The sequence below is a fragment of the Hypomesus nipponensis genome, chromosome 5 (assembly GCF_054491055.1).
Source record: "Hypomesus nipponensis isolate SF chromosome 5, ASM5449105v1, whole genome shotgun sequence".
NCBI lineage: Eukaryota > Metazoa > Chordata > Actinopteri > Osmeriformes > Osmeridae > Hypomesus > Hypomesus nipponensis.
In genome coordinates this window covers 12,308,455-12,334,315 of record NC_140365.1, presented here as the reverse complement: position 1 = coordinate 12,334,315, position 25,861 = coordinate 12,308,455, and the positions used below count along the sequence as shown (strand labels likewise).

Sequence of the window (25,861 nt, the reverse complement as noted above, 5' to 3'; positions counted from 1 at the left end):
CTCTCTCCCCTCTTCCTGCCTGCGCGTGCTCCAAATCTTTACACACACTCAGCCTTCCCTTGACAAAACGCACACGCAACATCTCCAGAGTGTGGGCTGACCAAGCCCCCACTCATTCCTTAGTCTCTAGCAAAGGCCTTGTGGATCTTGATGGTATTGCATTTCCGATTTTGTATGCAAAGGTAAAAAGTTCTCAAAATCCTTAAGCGTTGCTAGTATAGGCCATGAGTAACTACCACACCACAATGACCCACCATTATCCATAGGTGGCGCCCATTTGTCCCAAAATTCTGAAATTCATTACATATGCCTTATTTCTCATGAGAAGCAAAAAAGCCTCTTGAACCTATAACGGCACCCCCACAAATCTGAAAAATAGTTTAATGTAAGATGAAAAGTAGATTAATTGTGAATATTTAAAATATGTATGCTTGGCTAATTTCTAGAGCTTTTACCCCAAATCCTGTCTGTAGTTTGTTTAAACAAACGTAGCCTTTTAGACCTCTAGGTTTAATTCTCTCTTTTATACATTTAAAGTTGGATTTGACATTTAATCATTTAGCAAGTTGTTTGACTCAAAAACCATAACGGTACATGGCCCCAACAGTACCAAGCTCCCACCTTCACTCCTTAGTCTAGTAGACATTTTAGACTAGTAGGCATTCTGTGATTAGTTTGGCCACAGCTAATTGTACTGTTTAAAGAAACAGAAGGTCTTCTTCTTCAGAACTATACAGTTGAATCAACCAAACACAGCTTGGTCATGTTATCATCTTCTTTGGCACATCTAAATTAAGGACTAGACTTTTAAGAAAGCATGACCAAAGTAATTTGTTGAGGGATGGTTCCTCCATAAACAGTTGCCGACAAATAAAGTCAGACAATAACTTAAACATAGTCTTGCATTGAGAGTAGAGTCAACAAATTGAATAACTGTGCTGATGGTTGTTGAAACTCATTGCTCTGAGTTGGTGCATGTCAATTTAGGCAGAAGTCCATGTCTGGTGATATTTGACAACCTCAAACAGCATGAGTCTGCCACTGGGACTAATGAAAAGGCTCTTGTTTTGATTTGCAGTGCAACTATGGGAGGTTCTAGACCTTTTGGGGTGCCAAGCTGGGCCCAGTTGTACTGTTAGAAAGGCCAGTTACATTAAACATTATTGTTGTCAAATAGTTTTCTTCCCAGCATTGCAGGCAGTAACAAAAGCAGTGTTGCCCAGAAATGTTTGGTAGGAGTGGCGAAAAAGGGAAGCAGAACAGTGGAACACCATCTCACTACCATTATCTCTTATTCACTCTCATCTGTGTTGTATATCTGTAACTGGTATAGTATGGGACTTCATGAAAGTTTCAAAGTCAAAGTGTAGTTGCGTAGAATAGAGGAACTGGGAGTACAAGCTTCTGCTTGTAGAATGAATGCTCCGTGACATGTTTTATAAAACTTGAGAAGTCTTTTTTATTCGTGGTGTATGTCCAGTATAGAACGTTTTGCCCTGCTTAATCCGACCGCCCTGCTCCCCGGCCCCTTGTTGTAGCCTCATCTCCATGCCCATAACATTACGCCATTAACTCGATCCAGTTACATGACACTGGGAAATGGGTGCTGATGTGGAAAGTCCCCCAAAACGGCAGAAAACAAAGAAAATATTAATCCACAAGTTATTTTTACATTTTAAATATGGAGGCATCTATTGGAACTAGTGGTAACTCCTTTGTTGTACACCCAACAAATATTGGGCTACTTTAAATATCATACATATGTAACTATACTTATAGGCCTTAACCCTTGTTATCTTCGGGTCATTCTGACCCAAAGTCATTGTGAACCACCATCGTTTGCAACAACTTTACCGCATACAAAAACAAAGTGAAACATTTTCTTTTAACCGTTGGGCTGTCTCAGACCCCCCACATTGCGAAGGTAAAAAAAAAATTTTTTTTTGCTTTTGTATTGGGTAAAATTGGGTAAACACAACGATGGTTCGTTATGAACCTTTTGGTTATATGACCCGAAGGCAGCACAAGGGTTAATGTAGTTGTCATCCTACCATTATATACACGTCCTTTACTAAAGTGAATCTTCCCTTTCATAAAGTTATTGTGAATTGTATTGCCTTGAATTGCATTGTCTTAAATCAAATTGTGTCAAATCGCACTGCATCGCAATAAGGGTGAATAATTTTGTATCACATTAGTTGTTGCTTCATATGCATCATTAATGTATCGAATTAGCAATGCATTGAGATGTGTATCGCATCGGCCTCAGATATGGAGATTCTGATTTTTCTCCTGTCATATTCTTATAAGGATTTTGAATTTGACGCCTGTACTATAAACAAGCCTCAAGGATAACTTTTTATGTGCATAATTTCCAACCTTCAACCAAAACCTTTATCAGTAAGATCACCCAAATACTAAGTTTACAGCTTGCCAACAATCAAGTTATTTCTTGCTTTGACACAGGGAAATTTGTCTTTTGTTTATACCCTAGACCTTGCAGAAAGCGACCTGCCCTACACCCAAGCCATAATCGGTGGTGGGCGAGAGAACTACACTGGGAAGGAGGTGCTCATCCTAGGGGGTGGAGATGGAGGTATCCTCGCTGAGGTCCTCAAATTGAAGCCAAAGATGATAACCATGTTGGAGATATCCTTTCAATAGGAAGCTGAATCTTTGTTGACAACAAGTGCTTAATTTAGGGAGGTCTGGAAGGGAACGTCCTACAGCCAAAACGTCACGAGGAAATTAGTAAAATGGGTAATTTTCCTGTTTATTTGTTCAAAATAATCAATATAAATAATACAAATTAATTGTTTTTTGTTTTGTTTTACACATATGTTCAATGGTATACACTGGAGATCAAAATGAAGGAACAATTTATAAACACTAGATTATTTTCTGAAATATTGTTAATCTTCATTGCCCAAAAATGTTATGAATATTAGCTGTGGGTTCAACACTGTTGTACTTGCATGTTTTACAAAATAACCAAGGAATTTCACCAAAAACCTTTATTTTGTGGGAAAACAGTGATCAAAATAGACCCTTTCTGCGGCCGCTGGACATTACTAGTTTCTCCCACTGCTCTGATGTGATTTGGTCCACTCTTCTTCCAGTGTCTTCCACAGTTCAGTAACTGTAGTGAGTTTCTTAGCCATAACTTTGTCGCCAAGGATTTTCCAGAGATTTTCAAAAGGGTTTAGATCAGGACTCTGGACGGGCTTTTTACAATTTATATTTTCTTATTTTCAATTAACTGCTTTACCAGTGGTGGAGGAAGTACTGAAGTTTAGTACCTAAGTAAAAGTACAAGTACCCAGGAAAATATATACTTAAGTAAATGTAAAAGTACTACATCAACAATCCTACTTCAGTAAAAGTTAAAAGTACTTACTTTTAAATTTACTTTAAGTATTAAAAGTACTCACGCAATGGGTTGTCTCAATGTCTAGGCTGTGCCATTTTGATAAAGAATGCAGATATATCTACTCGTAATACTTATGCCTCTACAGATACTTATAAGCAACAACATGTGTTTATTGGAAAAGTTTGTGTACTTACTTTGTACTTCTGTGCTTACCCTATGTAATACTGTTCACAGTCTAACTTACAATTTTGCGGATGACAAGTTTTCTACCAGGGATTATCTGCAAAATGAATACCATTACATGTTAAATCTTTAAATATTTTATTTAATTGTAAACGTGTAAATATTTGAAACATGGAACATGAAAAACAAATGTAATTGTAAAACTGGTCAGAACAAGGCAGATCTTAGAATGTGAAATGTAAAATGAAGGACCTTGAATGAAAATTTGACCATTGGCCAGGCAGCCAAAGATTCGTGCAAAAAAAATGTCTATCACAAGAACTTGACAGTATAACTGCCATTCAGAGCCCATTCATCAACTTTGCATTAACAGAACCTTTTGTTCAATTTCAACAAGATTTGGTTTTCAAAAAATCTCACCCCTATTCTGCCTCTTTTTGAAGAAAAAATATGCCCTGCTGTACTAAAGAGTCGTTCACATGCCGCAGAGGCAGGCAACGGCGTGTTGCGCTTAAGGGACAAATTGTTTACTGTGGGCACTGACTTTAGGTTGTCTGGAGGTAGCTGAGTTCGCCAGGTAGGCATACAGTTGTTCTGTGGTTTCCTGGACTTTCCCGTCATAAGGCCAAAAAAGTCCTCCTCCTCTGACCCAGAATTGCTAACTGGTGATGCGACTGGCTCATCCTCTATGTATTTCTGGATGAAGTCCATGCCTATACAGAACAACCCCAACACAGAATAAAGAAAACATTATTTTAAGAATAATGTTTGTCTCCATAACCATAATGAAAATCGTGATACTATGGCTTTGGTCTTTTTTCTCCTAGTGACTATAACATATTTTTGGATCAACTGTCTGGAACCAGATAGGTCCTTTGTCAGGCTTACTTTCCAATTGAACACTTGCCAATTAAATAACCATTTAAATTGCTTACCCACCTTCAGCAAGTCCTCATTGCTTGTCCACGATGTGCAAAACTTGAAATGCATTGCTGCAGCAATGAGCTCAGGGTCAGCAAGCATGTCTCCTAACTGCCGCTGTAATCCTTCTTGAAGGGCAGTAATCAGTGGCTGGCAGAACTTTGATGTTTTGAGGCGGTAAAACATCAGTTAGGAGGGTTATAGTGGGCACCAGCCATTCCACGTGAACATCCACCTCTCCCCACAATATGTTGAGTGCCATGGAGATTGGGTTCATGGTTGACACATATTCAATCAAGAAAGCAAGTTCTGCAGGGCCGAACCTGTAATACACAATATCAGAATATGCAGAATGTCATTGAGATTTATGAGAAATACTTCACATACCTAGATATACACACTTTTATTACACAAGTGAATATTCGGAATATTCAGCTTTTATGAATATTTCAACATGCATAAGCATATGTATCCCCCTTGATTTCGTCTGCGTTGTGTAGTTTTACAAAGAAGGCAGGAGACATGTGTCCTGTTCATCATTTCATTCACCTGGCACAAATGACAATGAGTTGGGACTCTTGTGCAGTAGCGTTCATCACAACATTTTATGAGTGACTCTAATCCTTCAAACTCTGATGTTGTCAATTCAAGTTGAATCACAAAGTACAATATCCAATGGAAATAACAAAATACAATAGAAATATTCAAAGACAATACAAAACATGTACCTGGCACAAATGACAACTCCGTAGTGCAGTAGCATGAACCACAACATTTTATGCTAATGTAAGAGAGAGATTAAATATTAGCTATTGTAGCGGGGTCTCGTCGTGTTAAAATAGAAATACTTAATTGATCATAAAGTTCGGGGCACCACCCTAATATTGGTTTAGGACATTAGGGAATCCTATATTTAACATGTAATATTCAGTCTCATCTTTAGGAATGAATTCGTTCTAAGTGTAGAGCCAATCGTAACATCAGTGAACACGCACGTCAAAATATCTTTACAATGAATTTATTCAAGTAAGGTAAACGGATCTTATGAACAAGTTAGATTATGGATTTAATATGAGTTATTGGTTTCAATGAACAGAATGAAATGGACTAACTTAAAGAAATACAGAAATGGTAAGTCAATGATTACATCCTTACAAATCATAAACAGAGCTCACGCCAATGTCATGTCTGGGAGGAAAGAGCGTTAGCCATAGTTACGTTTGATCAGGGGTTGATCAATGAGGTTGAGGGCGGTTTGCGCCAAAGGTTAATTTGAAGAATCGGAGGTGAAAGCGCGGCTGCGCTGCCGGGTCATGTGGCTGAGTCTGGGGGATCTCAGTCAAGTCGCAATGATAATTGCGTTTTTGGTTCTTCTGTTGAAACATCCAGATAGTGTCGCGATCACTATAAAGTTGAATCTCAGGAGAAGCTTGGAGACGTCCTTTGGAACGCCAATCCCAATGGCGTTCATGCCATGGTTGGTTTCGCTGGAGTTCTTTGATTGATGGTCATCTCAGATATTTATACAGTTCAGAGTTCGAGGGAGGACCTGTCTGGGGTCAGACGTTGATTGGGGGAAGCTGGGTTGTCAACTCCCCCCTCCTTCCTTCACACCTACCAAAGGTGTGATCTGGTCTCTGGCTGGTTCAAAAGATCATTCAAATATTGTTCTGGACATCTTGGTACAGTTACAAAATATAGTTGAATGATTGTTTTATTAAGAGAGCTTTGTGTAGATACCAAGAATGACATGGTTATCTTTCAGGAAGAAGGAGTAGTTACTAGAATCAAGATTTCAGTGAACACAACATTAAAACAAAGTAACAAACATGACACAAATATCCCTCTCATAATTCTCCACCTTGTACTCTCGTGGTAAAGGTGAAGACTGAAGAACTTTCCTCAAAAGTTCTGATTAAGGTATGTTCTTTGTTCAAATGCCGCCAAAACGGATGCAAATGGTTGCTGGAGACGTGTCGTCTCAAGCACGCCCTTTGAAGCTTGCAAGCTAGCAGGAGGGCTGAGATTGGGGAGGTCCTCCCCCCCAATTCTATGGTTCCTTTGCATCGGCGTTTGGTGGGTAATCAGCATACTGAGGGTGTCACAAGGGCTGATTAGGTTTGTCTGATGTGATTGAATCACTCTTCAGGTGTGGCAAGATGTTGGCTCCGTGTGGTCTTGCTTACCTCACTACATCATCCACATTGTTATTTTGAACTTTGATAATATATACATTTTAGATGTGCATAATTACTAAAACAAATGCACCATAAGGACAGAATGTGGAACACTTTTTCATAATAATCAGTATGGATTTAGGACATCAGTCATTGCATTCTAAAATAATAGTGTAGGAGCTCTCTTTATACACAACTCACTGTGACTCTAAACCTCTGAACTCTTGAGGAGACCACTCAATTCAACATGCATATCCCCTTGAGGTCATTATTTCCCCAACAGCATGACTTGAGCACATGCTCAATATGATTTAATAGCACATTAATGGATGCAAGTGGAAGAAACCAAATCTTGTTTCACACTTATCTTTCTCATAATCCAATCTCACAATTCATCACTGTTATACATCTGAAAATAATAGCAATTCCAACCAAAATGTTTATGCAGATTGTGTTCAGCTGCAGAAAACTGTTAAAATATGAAATTGTGGCCTGTCTCATAATTAGGTATAGGCATAGATACATGACACAGAAATGGCTGATGAGTTAATAGTGTTCAAAATAATAATAGGCTACTCTACTGCAGTTGACTTGAATGAGGTGTACATGATTAGTCAACTACAATATTACTACACCCACATTATAACTGCACATCTGCTCTGAGCCATACTTACATGGGGACTTGAGTGCAATGGTAACCGCTCTGACGGCTCTTTCTCCACTCTCTGTAATTGTTCTCAGTATTCGGTCAACTGAAGAAAAGTGAGTTCCACCTTGTGTCAACTGGAGTTGCGGCTTGCACTCTTTTTCAGCAACCTCTTCAGCAGTAGATAAGCGGGCAGTCTTATTCCAGAGAACTGAGCACTTGGCAAATGCTGCGCGAGAGATCTTGCTGTAGCCATCCTTTGATTCTGCTTTTTTGGCATCCATTGTTGAGATGAAGTTCAGAAGATGACATTTACGTTTACATTTATGCCATTTAGCAGACACTTTTATCCAAAGCGACTTCCAAGAGAGAGCTTTACAAAAGAGCATAGGTCACTGATCATAACAACGAGGTAGTCCCAAACATTGCAAGCAGCCAAAACATGAAGCATACATTGTGAAAAAACTAAACAAGTAACATGGGAGCGTCTGGGTAGATTGTAGACCAGGCAGGCCGCTGCGTTCTGAATCCTCTGAAGAGGGCGGGTTGCACATGCTGGGAGACCAGCGAGCAGCGAGTTGCAGTAGTCCAACTTGGAGAAGACCAGTGCTTAGACTAGTAGCTGGGTGGAGTGCTCAGACAGGTATCTCCTGATTTTCTGGACGTTGTAGAGGGTGAATCTACACGACTGGGAGACTGCAGCAATGTGGGCCGTAAGGGAGAGCTCGTCATCCATGGTAACCCCAAGGTTCCTGGCAGAGGATGAAGGGGTCACCGTCGCAGATCCCAGGGTGATTGACAGATCGTGGGAGATGGAGGGTTTAGCCGGGATGATGAGAAGTTCTGTTTTGGCGAGGGTTAACTAAATTGTACAACAAAGACAATTATTGAAAATGTTTTGGAAATAAATCTGTTAATTTAATTTCAGTTTCATTTAAAGATGCTGTAAAGCAAATTCCATGATTTGCTTTTCATACATTATATACGTGTTAAATGAGTTCCTGTGCATGTGCATGTGCAAAGCGCGAAAACTTTGTCGCACTGAAATTTGGAGTTAGAGCGTTGAACAGTTTCTTTCCCGTTTTCAGCTTAGGTTTTGTATAGGCGGGGCAAAAACCCAACCTATCTACGTCACAGCGACCTATCTACATCAGATCACAGACAGTTACATTCTGTTCCTCAGCTGGCACGATGCAAAGACAAAGTAATTAACCCATAAAACACTCAGAGACTGCAGGTAGGTATGTTCTGATGTCTGCATTTGATTTAGCTAGTGTTGCTATTGTTGCTAAATTCAATCAATTTGAGGGGGCGGAGCTTCTGCTCTTTCAGGCGACAAGCCCCCCCTCCAGTCTCAAGCAGAGAAGACTTTCTCACGATTTCAAAGCCTAATTCAACATAATTGTCTGTGGGGGTTTTTTCATTTGAATTTGGATGGGTAGTTAACAACACATTCTTCTGTGGTGTGATGAACTTGAACCAAATTTTCAATTCTACTTTAGAGCATCTTTAAAATGTTGTTCAAAATATCGTGATACATATTGTATTGTACACTCAGTATCGTGATACATATCGAATTGTGTGCTGAGTGTACCATTACACCCCTAGTATGGATAGTATTTACATTAACATTTTACATGTATGCATTTAGCAGACGCTTTTATCCAAAGCGACTTCCAAGAGAGAGCTTTACAAAAAAGCATAGGTCACTGATCATAACAACGAGGTAGTCCCAAACACTGCAAGCAGCCAAAACATGAAGCATACATTGTGAAAAACTAAACAAGTGCCAAAGGGAAGACCCATAAGAGCTTGCAGTTGTACAAGTTACAAATTAAAACAACATGAACCCCAAAAAGTGCAAGACTGTACCTGTAGAACTTCGTTATAACTAACCTACAAGAGCAATAAGTGTCTCAATAAGAGTCATTGTGATCCTGGAGAAAACTAACATCAGGTCCAATCAAGCAGGCATTCCTAAGTGCCGTTGTACTCCCAGAACAAGTGCGTCTTGAGCCTTTTCTTGAAGGTGGGGAGCCAGTCAGTGTCCCTGATGGAGGTGGGGAGCTGGTTCCACCATTGGGGAGCAAGGCAAGGAGAAGAGCTTGTGTTGGGACCGGGCAGTCTTGAGCGGTGGGACCACCAGGCGGTTGTTTGACGGGTGGGGGTGTAAGACTTGATGTAGTCGGGTGCGGTCCCATTCAGTGCTTGGAAGGTCAGTACCAGGGTCTTGAATTTGATACGGGCGTTGATGGGTAGCCAGTGGAGAAAGATGAGGAGCCGGGGTAACATGGGAGCGTCTGGGTAGATTCTAGACCAGGCGGGCTGCTGCGTTCTGAATCCTCTGAAGAGGGCGGGTTGCACATGCTGGGAGACCGGCGAGCTGCGATTTGCAGTAGTCCAACTTGGAGAGGACCAGTGCTTGGACGAGCAGCTGGGTGGAGTGCTCAGACAGGTATCTCCTGATCTTCTGGATGTTGAAGAGAGTGAATCGACGACCGGGAGACTGCAGCAATGTGGGCCGTGAGCAGTGGCGTAACTATAGGGAGTGCAGGGAGTGCAGCTGCACTAGGGCCGGTGGCGAAAGGGGGCCCGTCCTCGAAACATTTTAACAATAGTCAGTCTTAACAACAGCAAATAATTCATTTGGCCTCATTTGCCTTTTGCTGAATGAAACAAATCTCGTTTTTATTAAGTAATATTGTGTGGGTAATATTTTGTCAACGATTCTATAGCCCACCTACACGTTGTGATCGTTTGCCATCCTGTTGTGTTGCATTGCGTGTTGAGTAATTGTGGTAAGTAGGCTACCCCATCATGCAGCATTCTTTCAAAAACACAAAAGTGGCTGCAGGAAGCGGCACAAACGCAAAGAGCAGGATTAAAGGGTGGCAAAGCTGGCAAAATTATCTTCATTTGGATTTGTGGCGAGGTGTTCAAGAGAACGCTACGTCTGACCCCCAGCCCAACAGCAATGAGTGAAACTCAGCCAGCAGGGTAGGCTAACGTTTACTGTCTGGTATAGCCTATTGAAAGCATTTAGACATTGCTATTAAACATAATTAAATGCACGTATAGGCATAAGGCAGCACCCGGGTTAGATATTGAAAACAATGTGCAGGATGTTGTTGGAAAATAGCTAAAGCTAGATAGGCTAAACGTTAAGCTAGCATATACAAAAATAAAATCAAACATTCACCCATCAATTCACAATGTGTATTGTAATAAGCAGTGTTGCTTATAGACTAGTTCAGTTCATAGTTCATAATTCAAAATGTTGAACTAAGTTCAAAGCTCCAAATAATGAACGAGGTTTGTTCAGGTCTTTTTTTCAATATGTGGCTGCCGTCTGCAATACCGCTCTCTGCCTCTACGCAATTCGGCGTTTTCACACTTGCCATGCATAGACAGTAGAAGAAAGAAAGAAAGCACACGCAGCAATTGACAGGTTGGGTAACCCTGGACACAAGACTGTTAACGGTGTGTTTTTAGCCTGGAAGTCTCTAGAAATCTGGCACCTTATTAAACTAAATTAGTTAGTTCAGTTCACCAAAATGAGTTCATGAACGTGTTCAGACGCAACACTGATAATAAATACATTTCCATGCGCCTCTCTAATATCAACACTCAATAATTTCGCCTGACGATAGGTTGGTTAAGGGGCCCGTTGGTGAGATATGCACTCGGGCCCGCCAAGTCATTGTTACGCCGCTGGCCGTGAGGGAGAGCCCGTCTTCCATGGTAACCCCAAGGTTCCTGGCAGAGGATGAAGGGGTCACCGTCGCAGATCCCAGGGTGATTGACAGACCGTGGGAGATGGAGGGTTTAGCTGGGATGATGAGAAGTTCTGTTTTGGCGAGATTCAGCTCGAGGTGGTATTTGACCATAGGGGACCAAGAGTCCTTTTAGAGTCTCCAAAGGGCTTTTGTTTTGTTTATTTTTTACAACTGGATTTACCCATGTCCCATTGTGTGTTCCAGATAATACCTCCCACCTATAGTCATCTGCAGGTATCTCTATGCAAAACGGGAATACAACTTTTCATTTTGTTCAAGCTTCTATTACTCAAAACCAGTTGCACTTACTTTTGACTTCTGACTACACAGGAAATAACTTGTCGCCTTTCAAAAAGGACCACAAACATGCATATACTCTAAAATTATTTTACCTGGGGTATGCATTGTTTAGACTTAAGAGGTTAAAGAGGTATGTCTTAAGATCTCGCTTAAAGGTTTCCACAGTTTCAGCCATTTTTACGTTCTCTTGCAGAGTATTCCAAAGGCTGGGAGCATAAAAACTAAAAGCTGCCTCTCCTTGTCTCTTGGTCCTGACTTCTGGAGCTGTTCAGAGTTCAGTGCCAGAGGACCTCAGGGATCTACTGCGTGCGCATCTTGTGAGCATGCTGGAAATATATCCAGGGGCATAACTATGGAGTGATCTATAGACATGTAAAATAATCTTAAAATCGGTTCTGCATCTAACAGGTAACCAGTACAGGGATTTTAAGACTGGTGTGATGTGGGTTCTACATCTGGTCTTGGTGAGGACTCGTGCTGCAGAATTCTGTATCTGTAGTTGACTAATAGCTTTCTTTGGAAGACCAGGCGAGAGCATTACAGTAATCCAGCCTGCTTGTGATAAAAGCATGCATCAGTCTTTCAGTGTCAGCCCGAGAGAGAAAAAGTTGCACCGTAGCAATATTTCTTAGGTGATAAAAATATGTTCCCGATATATATTTGATATGATTTTCAAAATTTAGATCAGAGTCAAATATGACACATAGGTTTCTATCCTGGCACTTGGTGTTACTTTAAGTCTTTCTTAAAATGTTTTCACTGATGACAAATACCTTTCATCCTAATACCCATTTTTTCTTAGTTGAGAGGAAGAAAGTTATGTGGCATCCACACATTTATATCAGCAATGCAATTTACCAAACAATCAATAAAACTTGTTGGGTGTTACAGAAATATAGACCTGGGTGTCATCTGCATAGCTATGGTAATTAATGTTGTGCCTCTTAATGACACTACCAAAGGGTAACATGTCTAGAATAAAGAGTAAGGAGATGGATGACATCAAATTAATTCTCGGAGTTGAAAAGCACAGAGTTATAGGCTATGACCCACAGCACTAATTTTACAAGGACAACTTAGAGAAGGATCATTGTTGGGATGCTGTCGGGGCGGCTGTTGGAATAACACTTTTCCTAAATATAGCCTATACCATGTTTAGGTACCATGTGAAAAAGGAAAGCTCAGAGTAGCTGAAAGGCTTGGTGACCGGCGCTTCGCAGCGCGTCCAAACGTTTAGCAGCCAGTGTGTCCAAGGCATTATTGTTGAGTGTTGTTCAAGGTGTTGACTCTCCCCAGATCTCAATCCAATTTCTACACAAAAAGGTGGTAGTAAAATTGATAAAAGATCCAAGTTTGGAAGAGGGCAAAAGGGAAAGTTACGTTCACATTGAATCTGTAGGGACTCAAACTTATCTTCCAGTATACGCACTGTGCAGCATTTCTGAAAACAGCTATAGTTATTGTCGTATAATATTCCAAGGTGTTCCACCCTAACTCTCAGTTTTGCACTAATTATAGGGATGATTAAACAGCACCCTGTAGATCTTTACTGTATCCAAGACACTGTTTCAGACTGTAATTGATGTGCAGTAATTCAGTGGTTCCCAACCCTGGTCCTCGGGGTCCCTTATTCAAATGAATGGGTCGTTATCCAGCACTGCAGAAGCCTGTTATGACCATTCATTTAAATCAGGTGAGTTGGAGCAGGGAAACATCTATAACATTCAGGACAGGGGTGCCCGAGGACCAGGGTTGGGAACCTCTGCAGTCGAAGAAATAGGAAAAAATAAATAAAAAGCTGATCTTTATTTCAGGTATAGTCTTCATTAAGTATTTAAGATACTCTAGGCGGTCTGTACCTCATAAGTAGATGAGAGTGGAAACTTGGTTAGTGGATTACTGTTGGGGATTTGTAGGGCACTCATCACTTAATTACATAACATGATCATAGTGTAGGCAGGGTTGAGACAGGCTGCAGTAGTCTTCCATGTTGAGCTGTCCATTTGCTGGTTTCGCACATCAGTGATCAGGGGACTTTCTGCCTGTCCTTTCATCAATGGGGAAAGTGTTCTGACTACAGTATGCATTTACATAAAAGTAGTATGTCCTCAAACAAGTAGGGTAGGTGTAGGTACTTTATTCATCCCTAAGGGGAAATTGTGTCTTGATGACAGGCAAAACAAAAACTGCACAATAATGCACAGGGCTGTGGTCATAGCAATGACATGCCCACTCGTGTACCACTCTTGTACCACAAACTGTGTATTAATGTAGAAACTCTATACAGAGACACATACAGGTTCAGTTAAAAACTGTATGCAGTCCCTATGAGTCCTTTTGATCGGCTTGTAATGAGAAACCTTTCCTGGAACTTGACAGTGTTTCATTTGTTAGAACCTTGACAGTGCGTGCACATCGACCAGATGGTAATTGATGGTTGCAGAACACACATGAGGAAGACTTGTGGAAGTGTCTTGGACAACTTAAAAGGAGATTCTTACCAGGTGAGAATGAAGAGGTTGTATGTTGTGGAGTTCCACCCCATAGGGGCTCTGCTCCTATTGAGTTTCCCCTCTACTATCACCAATAACTGAAAGCCTAAATGTATCCTCCATCAGGTGCCCCCTATATAAGGGAGCGTCAGCCCGCCGTTCATTTCACAATAGGCTACATTGTTTCATTTCAGCACGGGTTGCCAATATCTGAAGCCACTACGAGATTCTTCACCCCCAAGAGAAACCCGCTGCCACTCACCAATAAATGTTGTCTCATTCTCCACCGTCGAAAGCTCTTCTCATGGCTCACAGCCGCTGCCATGACCTGAATTATAGATGCCACAAATTATGCTTTGTGTGTCTCGGCCCACGTCATGTATTACCCTACTTACCCGCACTGTGCTAGCTTCCCTTGGAGTCGTTTTGCGTTAGGGGAGAGGAGTGTGGTAGAAATGTTGGTCATACGCATAGACGTACGTGTATGAAATCTATATGCTTCTATGTTCATTGGAAAGAGACAGGAAGGGAAGATAATTAAGTTGAGTTCAAAGGAATGTGAGGTGGTTATGGCTCTGTGGGCATTTTACGCTTAAGGATGGGTAAAGCATCTTGTATTGTTTTAAGGAATTAATGACCTGGGGTCGAAGTAGTTGGAGTCAATGAGGCAGTTGCTCTGAACTTTGGCTAGAAGGACTGTGTCCTGTTTCATTGTGTTAATTAAAAGTATTGTGTGAAGTATCTACTGGTTTGGGGAGAGATGTCACATCAAAGAACAGTGAGACAATTGGTATAGAGATTTATTGTTTCAAACTATCACTGAGTTGAGTTAGCCAATCACAGTTTGCTACATTGATTGACTGACCTTATAGAATGCCATTTGATCTAAAGTTTATATAAGGCAGTGCATGTGTGATAGTTCTTCACCACTCTCTCGAACGACCTGTAGGTTACATCTGCATGTCTTTCGCTATGACGGGTCCGGAGTACACTTGCACTTTGTGCAAACTAAATACATTTTATTGAAACCGCCATTTTGACTATGTTCAAATCTACACAGTGCTGTTAGAATTTTCTATGACAAGGAGCCCCTCGAAGCTGTTGTCTCTGTAATGATCTCTGAAGGAGTGAATTCAGCCACAGATTATGATGCAGAGGACCCTTTGGAGGCAGACCTAGGGCAGACTGGCCAAGCCCCTCCAGCAGAGGCCGCTTCCTTCTCACCCAACATTCCTCATTCCTTGTTTGGGCCCACCCCTTTGGACAAAGACGGCGAGCTCTTGACTGAAAAACCCTCTGCCTCCCCAGTGACTTTGTGGAGAGATCTCCCTAAAATTGTCCTTGACACCGCCATCATTGTGGGCGCTCCAGTCCTGGGTCCCCTTCCAGCGGAGGAACACGAACCGTGGTCCTGGGGGCCCCACGCTAAAAAGAAGGCTTCTAAACCTTTTGTCCCCTCCATGCCCAAGCAACGGGACTATATGGAGGGTTTGTGGGATGCACCCTTCTCCACCCACGGTCCCCTCCATGCCCAAGCAATGGGACTATATGGTTTGTGGAATGCACCCTTCTCCACCCACGCACCGGTGGGAGCATTACTGCCATTCCCATGGGCTGAGGAGTATGCCACATTGATCATGGAAAGCCCCTACTGCAACCAGCCCTAGCTACTTATCTGGTGCTGAGATTTTGTACCTGGGATTCGGCGAAGAAAACTAATCTGCCCTCCACCCAATGCCTCTCTGGCAGACAGGGCGTTCATGCTGGATGCACAGGATGTGGGTGTACAGGAGACAGCGGAAAAAGCCTTTGTTCCCCACTACTGTTTATTCTGTTTTTGAATTGTACAATAAAACATTGAGAGGCTCAGCCCTCCATGCTACTCTTTCTGAAAAAGACAATGCTTCTGTCCTTTATCCTTTGACCCGCCTTTGGGAGTCAGTTCCTTCGCACACAGCCCTTGCACAGGGGGTTCTTCTGTATATCTTCTCTCCGTTGCCAGCCATCCTTCCTTTGATGGGTCAGGTGATGTCAGAGGCTCTCTCGCTGATCTTGATAGCTCCCAAGCGACCGGGCACCCCGTGGTTTCCAGGGGCCAGTTGCATAAAAATAGACTTAGTCTTAGACTTAAATGCAACTTTAAGTCCGACTTGCCATAGACACTTCAATTTACCTGTTGCATAAAGCTTTAAGATCAGTGACTAACGTAAGAATGACTTAGATAGCCTGTCGCGCTTTGCATTATGGGTAAAATAAGACACAAGAAAAGATGGCGGACAAAACAGCGTCACGTAACGCCAAAGATTGATACATTTAAACCTGATGAAAACCTATAACTGTTGGAGGAATACAATATTAACAAATAGTGTATGCGTTTTTAAGGTTCTTAATTTAACCCCAACGCTACTTCCATTTATCAACAACTCCAACGCAGATGGCTGGTGCTGGCGTCAATAAAGTGAGTTATATTGTCATCTACTCACTCGTTTAATAAAACATTTTGTTCTGTGGAAAAGCAGAACCCAGTCAACATTGTCTGCAGTTACAAATAACACAATTAATTCCTTTCTTAATAAATTATGCTAAAATAATGACGTAGCCTAACAGATCGTTGGTATAGCAACTTCCTTACCGCAGGGTTTAGCCAGGGGGAGAGGTGGCTAACTTTTTTACCTCAAATTAAGTCAGTCTTACTATTTATGCAACAGACAGGCTTAGTTAGACTAGTCTAACCTGACAATGTAAGACAGTCTAAGGCTAAGACTAGTCTTAAACTAAGTTTATGCAACTGGCCCCAGGGGACGTCCTTGGCTGTGAAGGGCCCTCTGCCACTTCCTCCTCTCCAGGACGCGCTCTCGTAGGAAATCGGGGCCCCACTCATGACTTGGTTACTGAAAGGGATGCAGAGATCTCTCTGATGCAGTTATTCAGACCATTCAGGGACCCCCCACGCAATCCACCACTAAAGTGTACACAGCGTGCTGGCAAGCCTTCTCACAATGGTGTAACGGCCAGGGAATCGACCCCATCTTGTAGAGACATTCCTGCTTTTTCTATAATCGCTATTTGTGCGGCAGCCATCTCTGCATGTTACAAGGGTTTTGCTAGATCTACTCTGTTCACCCACCCTTTGATTAAGCATTTTTTGGTTTCTGCTTGCAGACTTAGACCACCTCACAAGGGCATCTGCTTCCAGCTGGTCCTTTGCTGGCCCCCATTTTAACTGATCGCTAATGCCTCCTTGCGTTTGGTCTCTGCATCTGGTCTCTCTCAAGATGAGTCCTGATGACGGTGAAACGTGTGAGCGACTTGTGTGCCTTATACACGCATGGAAACTGTCCGATCATCTCAGGCAATCAGACAAGGGTGGGGCTACGCCCCAACCGTGCCTTTGTGCCTAAAGTACTCAATCGGATTTTTCAGGCACAAAGTTAGGAATTGAAAGAGTTTTTCCCCCACCTTTTATGGACCTAGAGGTAGAATGACTGCACAAGCAGTGCCCAGTACGCTCTCTCACGTTACTTGACACCTCAGTTGTTGTTTGTCTGCTATGGGGACCTAAGGTCAGAAGACCTCTCTTCACCCAGCAGCTTTCACACTGGTTATGCGGGCTTCTGGCTATTTTGGGGTTGGATCAGGGGGCAGAGCTGTTTTGTGATGCTTTATCTGTTTTGTTAGGTATCAACCTTGACTTGATTATGAGTAATGCATCCCTCTGGTGTTCTGAGTTGTTCTGTGACCAGGACTTGCTGGGGGTATATATGGCCTCGCTCGCTCCACCTAAACCAATAGGAGCAGAGCCGGAACTCCACAACATAGAACATGGAGATATGGAGATAGAACATCGAACATGGAGTTATGGAGATAACTCCAGTTTTATGAGTGGAGCAGAGCCCCATAGGGTTTGCATCCCAGCGCACCTTTGTTCAACCCGGCTTATTTTACATTAGTTTTGGGAAAATTAACGGCAGTCTGATGCCCCCTTATGGCACGTGACAGTGGATACATTTTGGCTTTTAGTGATTGGCTACGTGAACGTAGAGGGGTAAACCAATAGGAGCCTCATGGGGCTCCGCTCCACTCATAGAACTGGAGCTATCTCCATAAGGAACGTTATAGACAGAATGAATTCTCCTGTCTCTTTTTTTGCTCCCTCTCTCTCCCTCTCTGTCAAGATTGGAAATCACTAAATTTAGAACATTATCGTAATTTGTCAACCATCACACAACTAGCAAACAGTGTTTACAACTGGCACCATAATATCTCTGTACTCTGTTTTGCTTCAGATCTTAGTGGAGGACTGTGTTCCTGTGCTAAAGAAATATGTGGAGGAAGGTAGAACATTTGATTATGTCATCAATGACCTTACAGCAGTTCCCATCTCTACAGCTCCAGAGGAAGGTGAGTGAGGATGTAGTTTCAAAAAATGTTAATCTCATGCATAACAAAACTGGTAAATTAATTGCTTTGCATATTGTCAATTGTAGACACAGTGTCATTTAACGGGGCAATTGACTGTTTTTTGGGGGTATTTCACACTGTTCCTTAAGGTCTCCAAATAGGGTATGTAACATTGGTTGGGTTGAAAATGGCCCGGGTGCTGTTCTATGCCCACTGACAGATCCTCTGAAATGTTCCCGGGAAAAAACACTAGCTTTTCTCCTTTTATGGTATGCTCATTAATATTTAGATGAGCTGCGCGCTGATTGGTTGGTTTTCAACGAGTGAAGCTGGGGAGCAAAAACACAACAAGGCCAACAGCAGCACTCGCTGAAACACCGAAGTTGGAGACTTGAAATAAAAACGCGCAAATAAATCTATTGTGTCTACACAACACTGTTTTCAACAGATTGACTATATATCATTTGAAATGATATCATTACTTGTTTCCACTTCTGTTGTTGAAGCAAACTGGATTGACTTGGGTGGGTAGAACGTTAGGCTACAGCTTAGCAACCAAACCATATCCTGATTCTACTCGGCTTCAGTTAGGTAACTAGCTCTAAATAACATGACCAAGATCTGGACAAACATGCATCGTGAATTGTAGATTTACATTACACCGGTTATTTATTTGAATGAAACACAGTCAGGAACATGAATCAATGTTAGCCCCATTGCCAATAAACTAGGCTAAATTATCACACATTCTACCTATGCTCTTGCGTAAGCAAGCTAAACTTGTTTACATGCCTACAGTCTAGGTTTTACTAGTAACAGTTACTAGGAATGCTACCGTATCCTGTATCAAGCACCTGCCTTTCTCCAGTTCTTTCAAATAGATTATCTAGACAGGCGTTAGCAATAAGCCAGACTGCTGTTCGTTTTCTGGCTATTTTTCGGAAGCTTCCCTTCTAATGCCGACTACAGCTAGTCCAGCTAGAGTCATTTGATGTGTGTAGAAACGTATTTAGCATTCTACCTGGTATGCTATATTATACAGGAAACGTTAGCATTGCTAATAACTGTTAGCACAACATCATACTGTCCTTATAGGCGGTTGCAATGAGCATACGGTCGGAACAGCACCTCTTTCCAGGTTCAGCTTCTTCGCAAATCCTGCTTGCAATTGTCCGAGGTTGTCAAAACTGTCTTGGGTGAAATGTTCAGAGCAAATGAATGATTGAGTGTCGAACTTCGCCGGGATCTTCTCATAAGACAACAGCAGACTGAGTGTTAGCCTTCCCTGTACAGCCTGGAACACAGCATTTACGACCGTGGTCCATTTTCAATATCCTTGTTATAATTGTTGGAATGCTGCTTCAAAATTCCAAGTATTGTTCTTTGAATCTTTATTCAACTTCTTCTATTTCTTCTGCGCCACCTTTCAGTGCCTTCAAATCTTCAGCTATTAAAACCGTTCAGCTATCAAAAAATTCAGCAGTTTCAGGCCATGGGCACTATGACTTTTCAGCGTTGTACCTCTTATGGTTGATTTAATATAAATCAATATTCATAATATTTTTAACACAGGTTTCCAATGAAGTTTTCTTTCAAATCCTTTCAAACTTCTTAAAACGTCTTCAACTTCCAAATCCTTCTTCTTCCTCAATCTTTCAGCTAGAGCCACCATTTAAACTTTAAAACATTGACAAAACCCTAAACTATTTTTATATAATTCAGCTTTTTGATATCTAATAAAAAAAAAATTGATATCACTGATTATGTTTCATGACTTTTTCAAACTGTTTCTGAGATTTACATGGGTGTTTACGAGAAAGCCCAGAGTGCAGACTGAATCGCTTAGAGTGGGGGGGAGCTTCGGGTGTCGTTGAAAACATATTTCTAGTTTGCCACAATTTTCTCTCTTCATGCTTCGTTTTTGGATCAATAGATAGCTAATTTTGTGCTGGTTGTAGACAGTTCTCTGTGGAATCCAAAAGACTTACACATTTTTTCAGAGGCCCACGAAAGCGAGACAAAGTCCAACTCTCGTATGGTGCTAGAAAGCTGACAAAAGTATCTGAATTTGAATATGAAAGATCTGAAATATTTGTGTGTCGTATTTCATAAAACTGAAATATTTTGCTGTTGAATATATAATATCTGAATTATTTGTATGCCGAATTTAATAAAACTGAATTATTGTGATCCCAAAATACACATTTCTAAAATTCGGATTGCAGTAATTCAGATTGGGGAAATTCAGATTGCGGAAATTCAGATTCAGATTTTGTCTGAACCAGGCCAAAGGTGAAACAGCTTGCTTTCACAGGAAAAAGTAGACGATTTCAGAACGACCGAACTTTACCTCAGAACAAACTGAGTTGCTAGTTGGAGGAATACCCAGATCACACATAAGTATCTGGGATAGCACACATATGTCCCGATGTGTAGAAGATATGTCGGCAAGATCTAGTATGGAGATTGTTGGCATTTGATCGAAACTGACTTCCAGACGACGTGTGGACAATGAATCCAATCACACCCGGCCGCACTACAGATATATCCTGTTAACCATAGATAACTCCATATATCTATGCTGTTAAATACTATGTCCCATCTCTCAGACAGCAAATATTTCACTATCCATAACCGATCTGAAATGTCACTTAGGAAATGAACATAGCCTATGGGCTGAACATTGACTTTGATAGGAATAAGGAGACAATGAAAAATATGCTTGACCATCCAAAATTGGCTATTAGTAATACAGTAGCTAGCTAGCGTGACTTGATTCAACCTGGATTTTCTGTGTGGGTATTATAATTGAGACACAATTGAAGTTCATGATTTTATATCAGGCTGGATGTTGATGCCATCAAGCTCTTAAAAGAACTCCAACACAGAAAAGAGAACAACGGAACATAAATATATAGGCTATAGCTTTGCCAGTTGTTCCTCGTCTTCCATCGGTCTCCGCCGCCCTCTCACTTGACTCACTTGGTAACAGTAACTGCAGATTTTGGCAGAGGACAAGACACAAGTTTTTACAAGTTTCATAAGCACTTGCTCCATACTCTTCCTCCAACGAGCAACTCTTAGCTTTTGTTCTGGGGTAAAATTCGGTCAGACAATGTCTATATTCAGTCGTTTTGAAATCGTCTACTTTTCCCTGTGAAGGCAAGCTGTTTCACCTTTGGCCTAGTTCAGACAAAATCTTAATTTCCACAATCTGAATGTCAGCAATCTGAATTTCAAGAATCTGAATTTCAAGAATCTGAATTTCAAGCATCTGAATTCCTGCAATCTGAATTTTAGAAATTTGTATTTTTGGATCAAAATAAGTTTTATTAAATTCGGCATACAAATAATTCAGATATTATATATTCAACAGCAAAATATTTCAGTTTTATGAAATTCGACACGCAAATATTTCAGATGTTTCATATGCAAATTCAGATACTTTTGTCAGCTTTCTAGCTCCATACTCTCGCCCCATAGAGTCCAATGCAAATGTGGTGACATTCGTCACAGAAAACTAAAAATAACAAGATTTATAAACTGCCGTATTTCTGAACTTACAGACATATAAAGGACATCTCTGGTTTCGGCAGAGTCTTGGGTCTCGGAAAATATATTTATGTTTTTGGATTGGACGTATAGTTTTGTGTCTACGTTAACTTGTTTGAGGTGTGGATTCTTGCTAAATTTCTGGTATTCTCTGCCCTCAGCGCATTAGCAGCCATAGCTGCACCATCACCGTGGCAACCACACAAACAAGCGCCAGTCTCTTACACAGGTGATTGGTATTAGCTGATTAGTGGAGACACAAGACAAGCGATTCAGTCAACTCATCTCATTAAAAGACCAAGAGCACCACAACACAACTACTACCACTACTGATAGTGCTATATCTTATGCCACACTACAACTACTAATTCTGAAGATGCTGATAATATCTCTTTTGCTAACTACTATGCTAATGCTACTGTTTTGTTCTACTACGCCACTGAGTGCGTTCACTTGACCATGAGAAACCCGATAGCAATTGTCAGTTTATGCCAATAATACAATTACTCCGTTTACATGTGTAATTAGTAATGTGATTATTCAAACACGTCTACATGATTCTTTTTATTAATCCTTGTATGGTCCACGGACAAAACGTGCACCATCATCCTTCTGCAACAGTGTCGCCGTGTCTTCCTGTATCAGCCCTACTACTGCTGTATGTTTCATTCAATCAAAACATTGAATCCTACTAAGAAAGACGAGTAAACGCACTAAATGATAGGCTACATCTGCTACTGATATGACTATCCCAACTATAATTTCAGCTGTTAAAACTATAATATTCTTGTTACAACTATAGCCTACTTCTTTTTAACAGTTCAGCTTTCAGCTTCTCCCGCATTGTAGGCAATTTAAGCTCTTATAGCTTTGTTGATGCAGTTCAGCTTCCACAAAAAAAATTAAACTATTTCTTAGATTGCTTCACAACGTTCAAACGTATTCTCCCGCATAGTTTTTAAGCACTGAGCGTCGTTAGATGATGCAGTTCAGCTTCCACACTCCATCTTTTGTGTAAGTCATACATTTGTTAAGTTAATTTCAGCTTGAGGGTATTTTCTAATTTCTGTATTTTCAGCCATAAAAAAATAAATAAATAATCAGATTTCAGCATTCCAACGCATTTTCAGCAGGAAATGCATGTTCTAGTTCAAAACGTTCTTCTTTGTAATTCCTTATTGACCTTATTCCGGAAGTCACAATGGGCGCGGCCATCCGCGTATTCTCATTTCCGGTTTAGATACTTTCCACTTTATAACGGTGCTAAAATACAGTGTCTTAAACAGGCTCTGGTACTCATTTATGGCTAATAGAGATGCCCAGCGTGAACTGTGCAGTTTGTGGCTGCCATAACAGGTGGAGAAGATGGAATCAGACCCTGTATGATCCTTGGTTTGACCATGGAAAGAAAAGGTCCGAGTGTTGTGGGCCGACATAATTTGCATCGACCTCCAACCTAAGTTGAGGATCTGCGTCCCTGACTGAAGGCGCTGAATAAAAAAAACACAGAAGTTTCTTTTTGTCTGCTCGTATCAATAAAGTGTGTAAAGTAACAATATTTTAGTATGTTTTAGTGTTCTCAATTCATGAAATAGATACATGATTATAACCAAATTTATGGGCATGGCTGTGAGCAAAACAATTGCTGCAGTGCATCTAAGTTTGATATAAAGCTTTTGAAACAACGCAGCAATCAAATTATTTCATGCGTCTTTATAATTGCCATTAGATAGGAGGGAAGATACATATTTTGTAAGTGTCAACACGTTACATATCGCTTGTACCAAAGCCCCTCGATGAAAAAGTTGTTAATATTTATTATTACAGCACAATTTGTCGCTCATAAATTTGCAGTTTATGGCTAATAGCAGAGACCTGATGTAAAAACTAGAACCTCAAGTAGATAAACAAGAAGCTAGCTAACGTTCTACTGCTCACAGTGCTAGCTGGTCGGTTTTGAGGGGAAGTCTCAAATACATGTACTGACGGTAAAATTTATCACACGACTGAATTCTAGAGGACCTAAGCTTTCAAACAAAGTATAGCAAATGCATATGCCCTGCTGTGAAATCGTTAGAATATCTTATGTTTGTGGCTAATGTGATGCCTGCATATCGCAGCACAGCAGAGTGCAGGGCAGCGATCTGACCGGCAAACAAATTATATCAACAAAAAGTCGTTTTCAAGCCATCCAGTGAAAGGGTGTATGTGTTGACTTGTTGTAGCACACGTACATAGCACATCTTGCACAAATCCACCAAATTATTTAATATTTTAGCAGCGGGACTTCTCAACAGTTCTCCATTTAATTGAATGATATCCCCGGTAAAGCGGAAGTGCAAATACAACGGAAGTGCAAAAAGATGAAAGAAGTGGGCGGGGCGGAATAAGGTAAATAAGTAGCTTACATAGAGCTGCGCGCAGCTAAACTAGTATCGGAGATGGACGCTACCTCGGGCTGGTCTGGATGTAAATTCGGGGGCGTGACAAAGATTCAGACCAGAGCCAATAAGAGGGCGATCACCGGTCCTACGTAGGACCGGTAGCTTTGTTGAAAAGCTAGCGTTTTACAGCCAAATTTTTTCTTTTTGAGATTTGAATAGGAAAGAGGTGTCAATGGACTTTGATAATCACAGTATGTTCATTTTACCCTCCGAACTGTCGTTATTCAACTATGACAAGGTAAAATCGGTTTTGCAGTCAATTGCCCTTTAAGAACTTTTTCAATGTGGTGTTATATCCTTGTTGTTTATTAACATCTAACATTAGAATTGTTTTGCACAAGGAGGGTCTGCAATTGAGAGTCTGACATGATGTGTACATCATAGTGGACATTACAAAACTCTGTGTGATAAAAGTTTGTAACACAGACCTGGGGCCCGTTCGTCTTAAGGGTTGAAGCTCAGTTAATCAATTGTCCCTTTAGCCCGTTAACATTAGCGAGCTAACTGAGAACCGCAAATATCTGTTTGTCGACGGCTGATCTGCATCCAAATCATGTGGTTAATTTCAATAAGGCTAAACTCAGTGCCGCCGCTCCAATAACGCGCACTACGCGCTGTGCGTAGGGCACCAAGTCCTGAGGGGGCACCAAAAATTTGCCAACTGAACTCAGTAGGCCTATATTACGCACCTTTTAGGCATGTTTATCACAAAACAGGCAAAACAAGAGATATATTTAATTGCTCAAAAAACGTTACGAAGGTGCCCCACCCCACAAAAAAACAAATACACACTCAACTTTCCAAGCTCGCCGTGGGTGCCCTTTTCTATCTCAGTGGCCTGACGAACTTTGACAGTAGGCTAGGTAAACTTTTCGAAAATGGCCTCAAAAAGACAACAGGAGTCAGGGGCAGAAAAATAAATAAACTGCAAGATGATGCCCGTGCATCACTTTCAGGTAAGTCCATGTTCAATTATTGTTTAATACGGGAAATATGCTGCTAACTTATAATTAGCCTGTGCATACACCTCGAACTAGCTGACGTTATTGCTAATTTTAGCACACTCAAATATGTTAGGTGCAAACTAAATTTTGATTTTACTGTTAAACATTATCTATGCATTTGAAATAACTGACGCCAGCTAGATGTTACTTTACTGTACATTCTATGATGCTTTTATATTCGATTGATCAAATAGTTTTTAAATGAGTAATAAAGCTCCTTGGCTGCATGCTTTCAGTTTTAAATGTTTATAATTAATTTGGAAAACCATGCTAAGAAACGTAAGGGTGGGGTTGAAAAATTAAGAGACAAAAATACATCATGCACTCAAATAAAGGCCCCAAAATTTCGCTTGCGCGCTCGCATTAACATCAGGACAAGTGCACAAGCACGTCCTACTTCAAAACGCAGGAAAGGTCGATCACCAAAACCGTGATTTTCTAACGGTATGATTGCGAAAAAGACGAAAGAGAGAGCGGTGATATTCGCTATCCGAGCAAACTATTATAATGAGTCTCTACGAACACAATAAGCATATTATCATGGCTAAGTCAAACACCGCCACCGCTGCCAGAGCAAGACAGGCAGCTTGGCAAA

At 41.1% G+C, this 25,861-nt stretch overlaps 1 protein-coding gene across 1 annotated transcript in view; it reads left to right on the top strand.

The window, feature by feature from the left end:
- The window catches only part of sms (spermine synthase), a 107,646-nt gene that overhangs the window by 59,986 nt on the left and 21,799 nt on the right, over positions 1-25,861 (top strand). Inside the window, exons 7-9 of the mRNA XM_084698115.1 lie at positions 2,495-2,651; positions 13,790-13,877; positions 18,152-18,266. Coding sequence (XP_084554241.1) covers positions 2,495-2,651; positions 13,790-13,877; positions 18,152-18,266 — 360 coding nt within the window. The remainder of the gene's footprint in view (positions 1-2,494; positions 2,652-13,789; positions 13,878-18,151; positions 18,267-25,861) is intronic.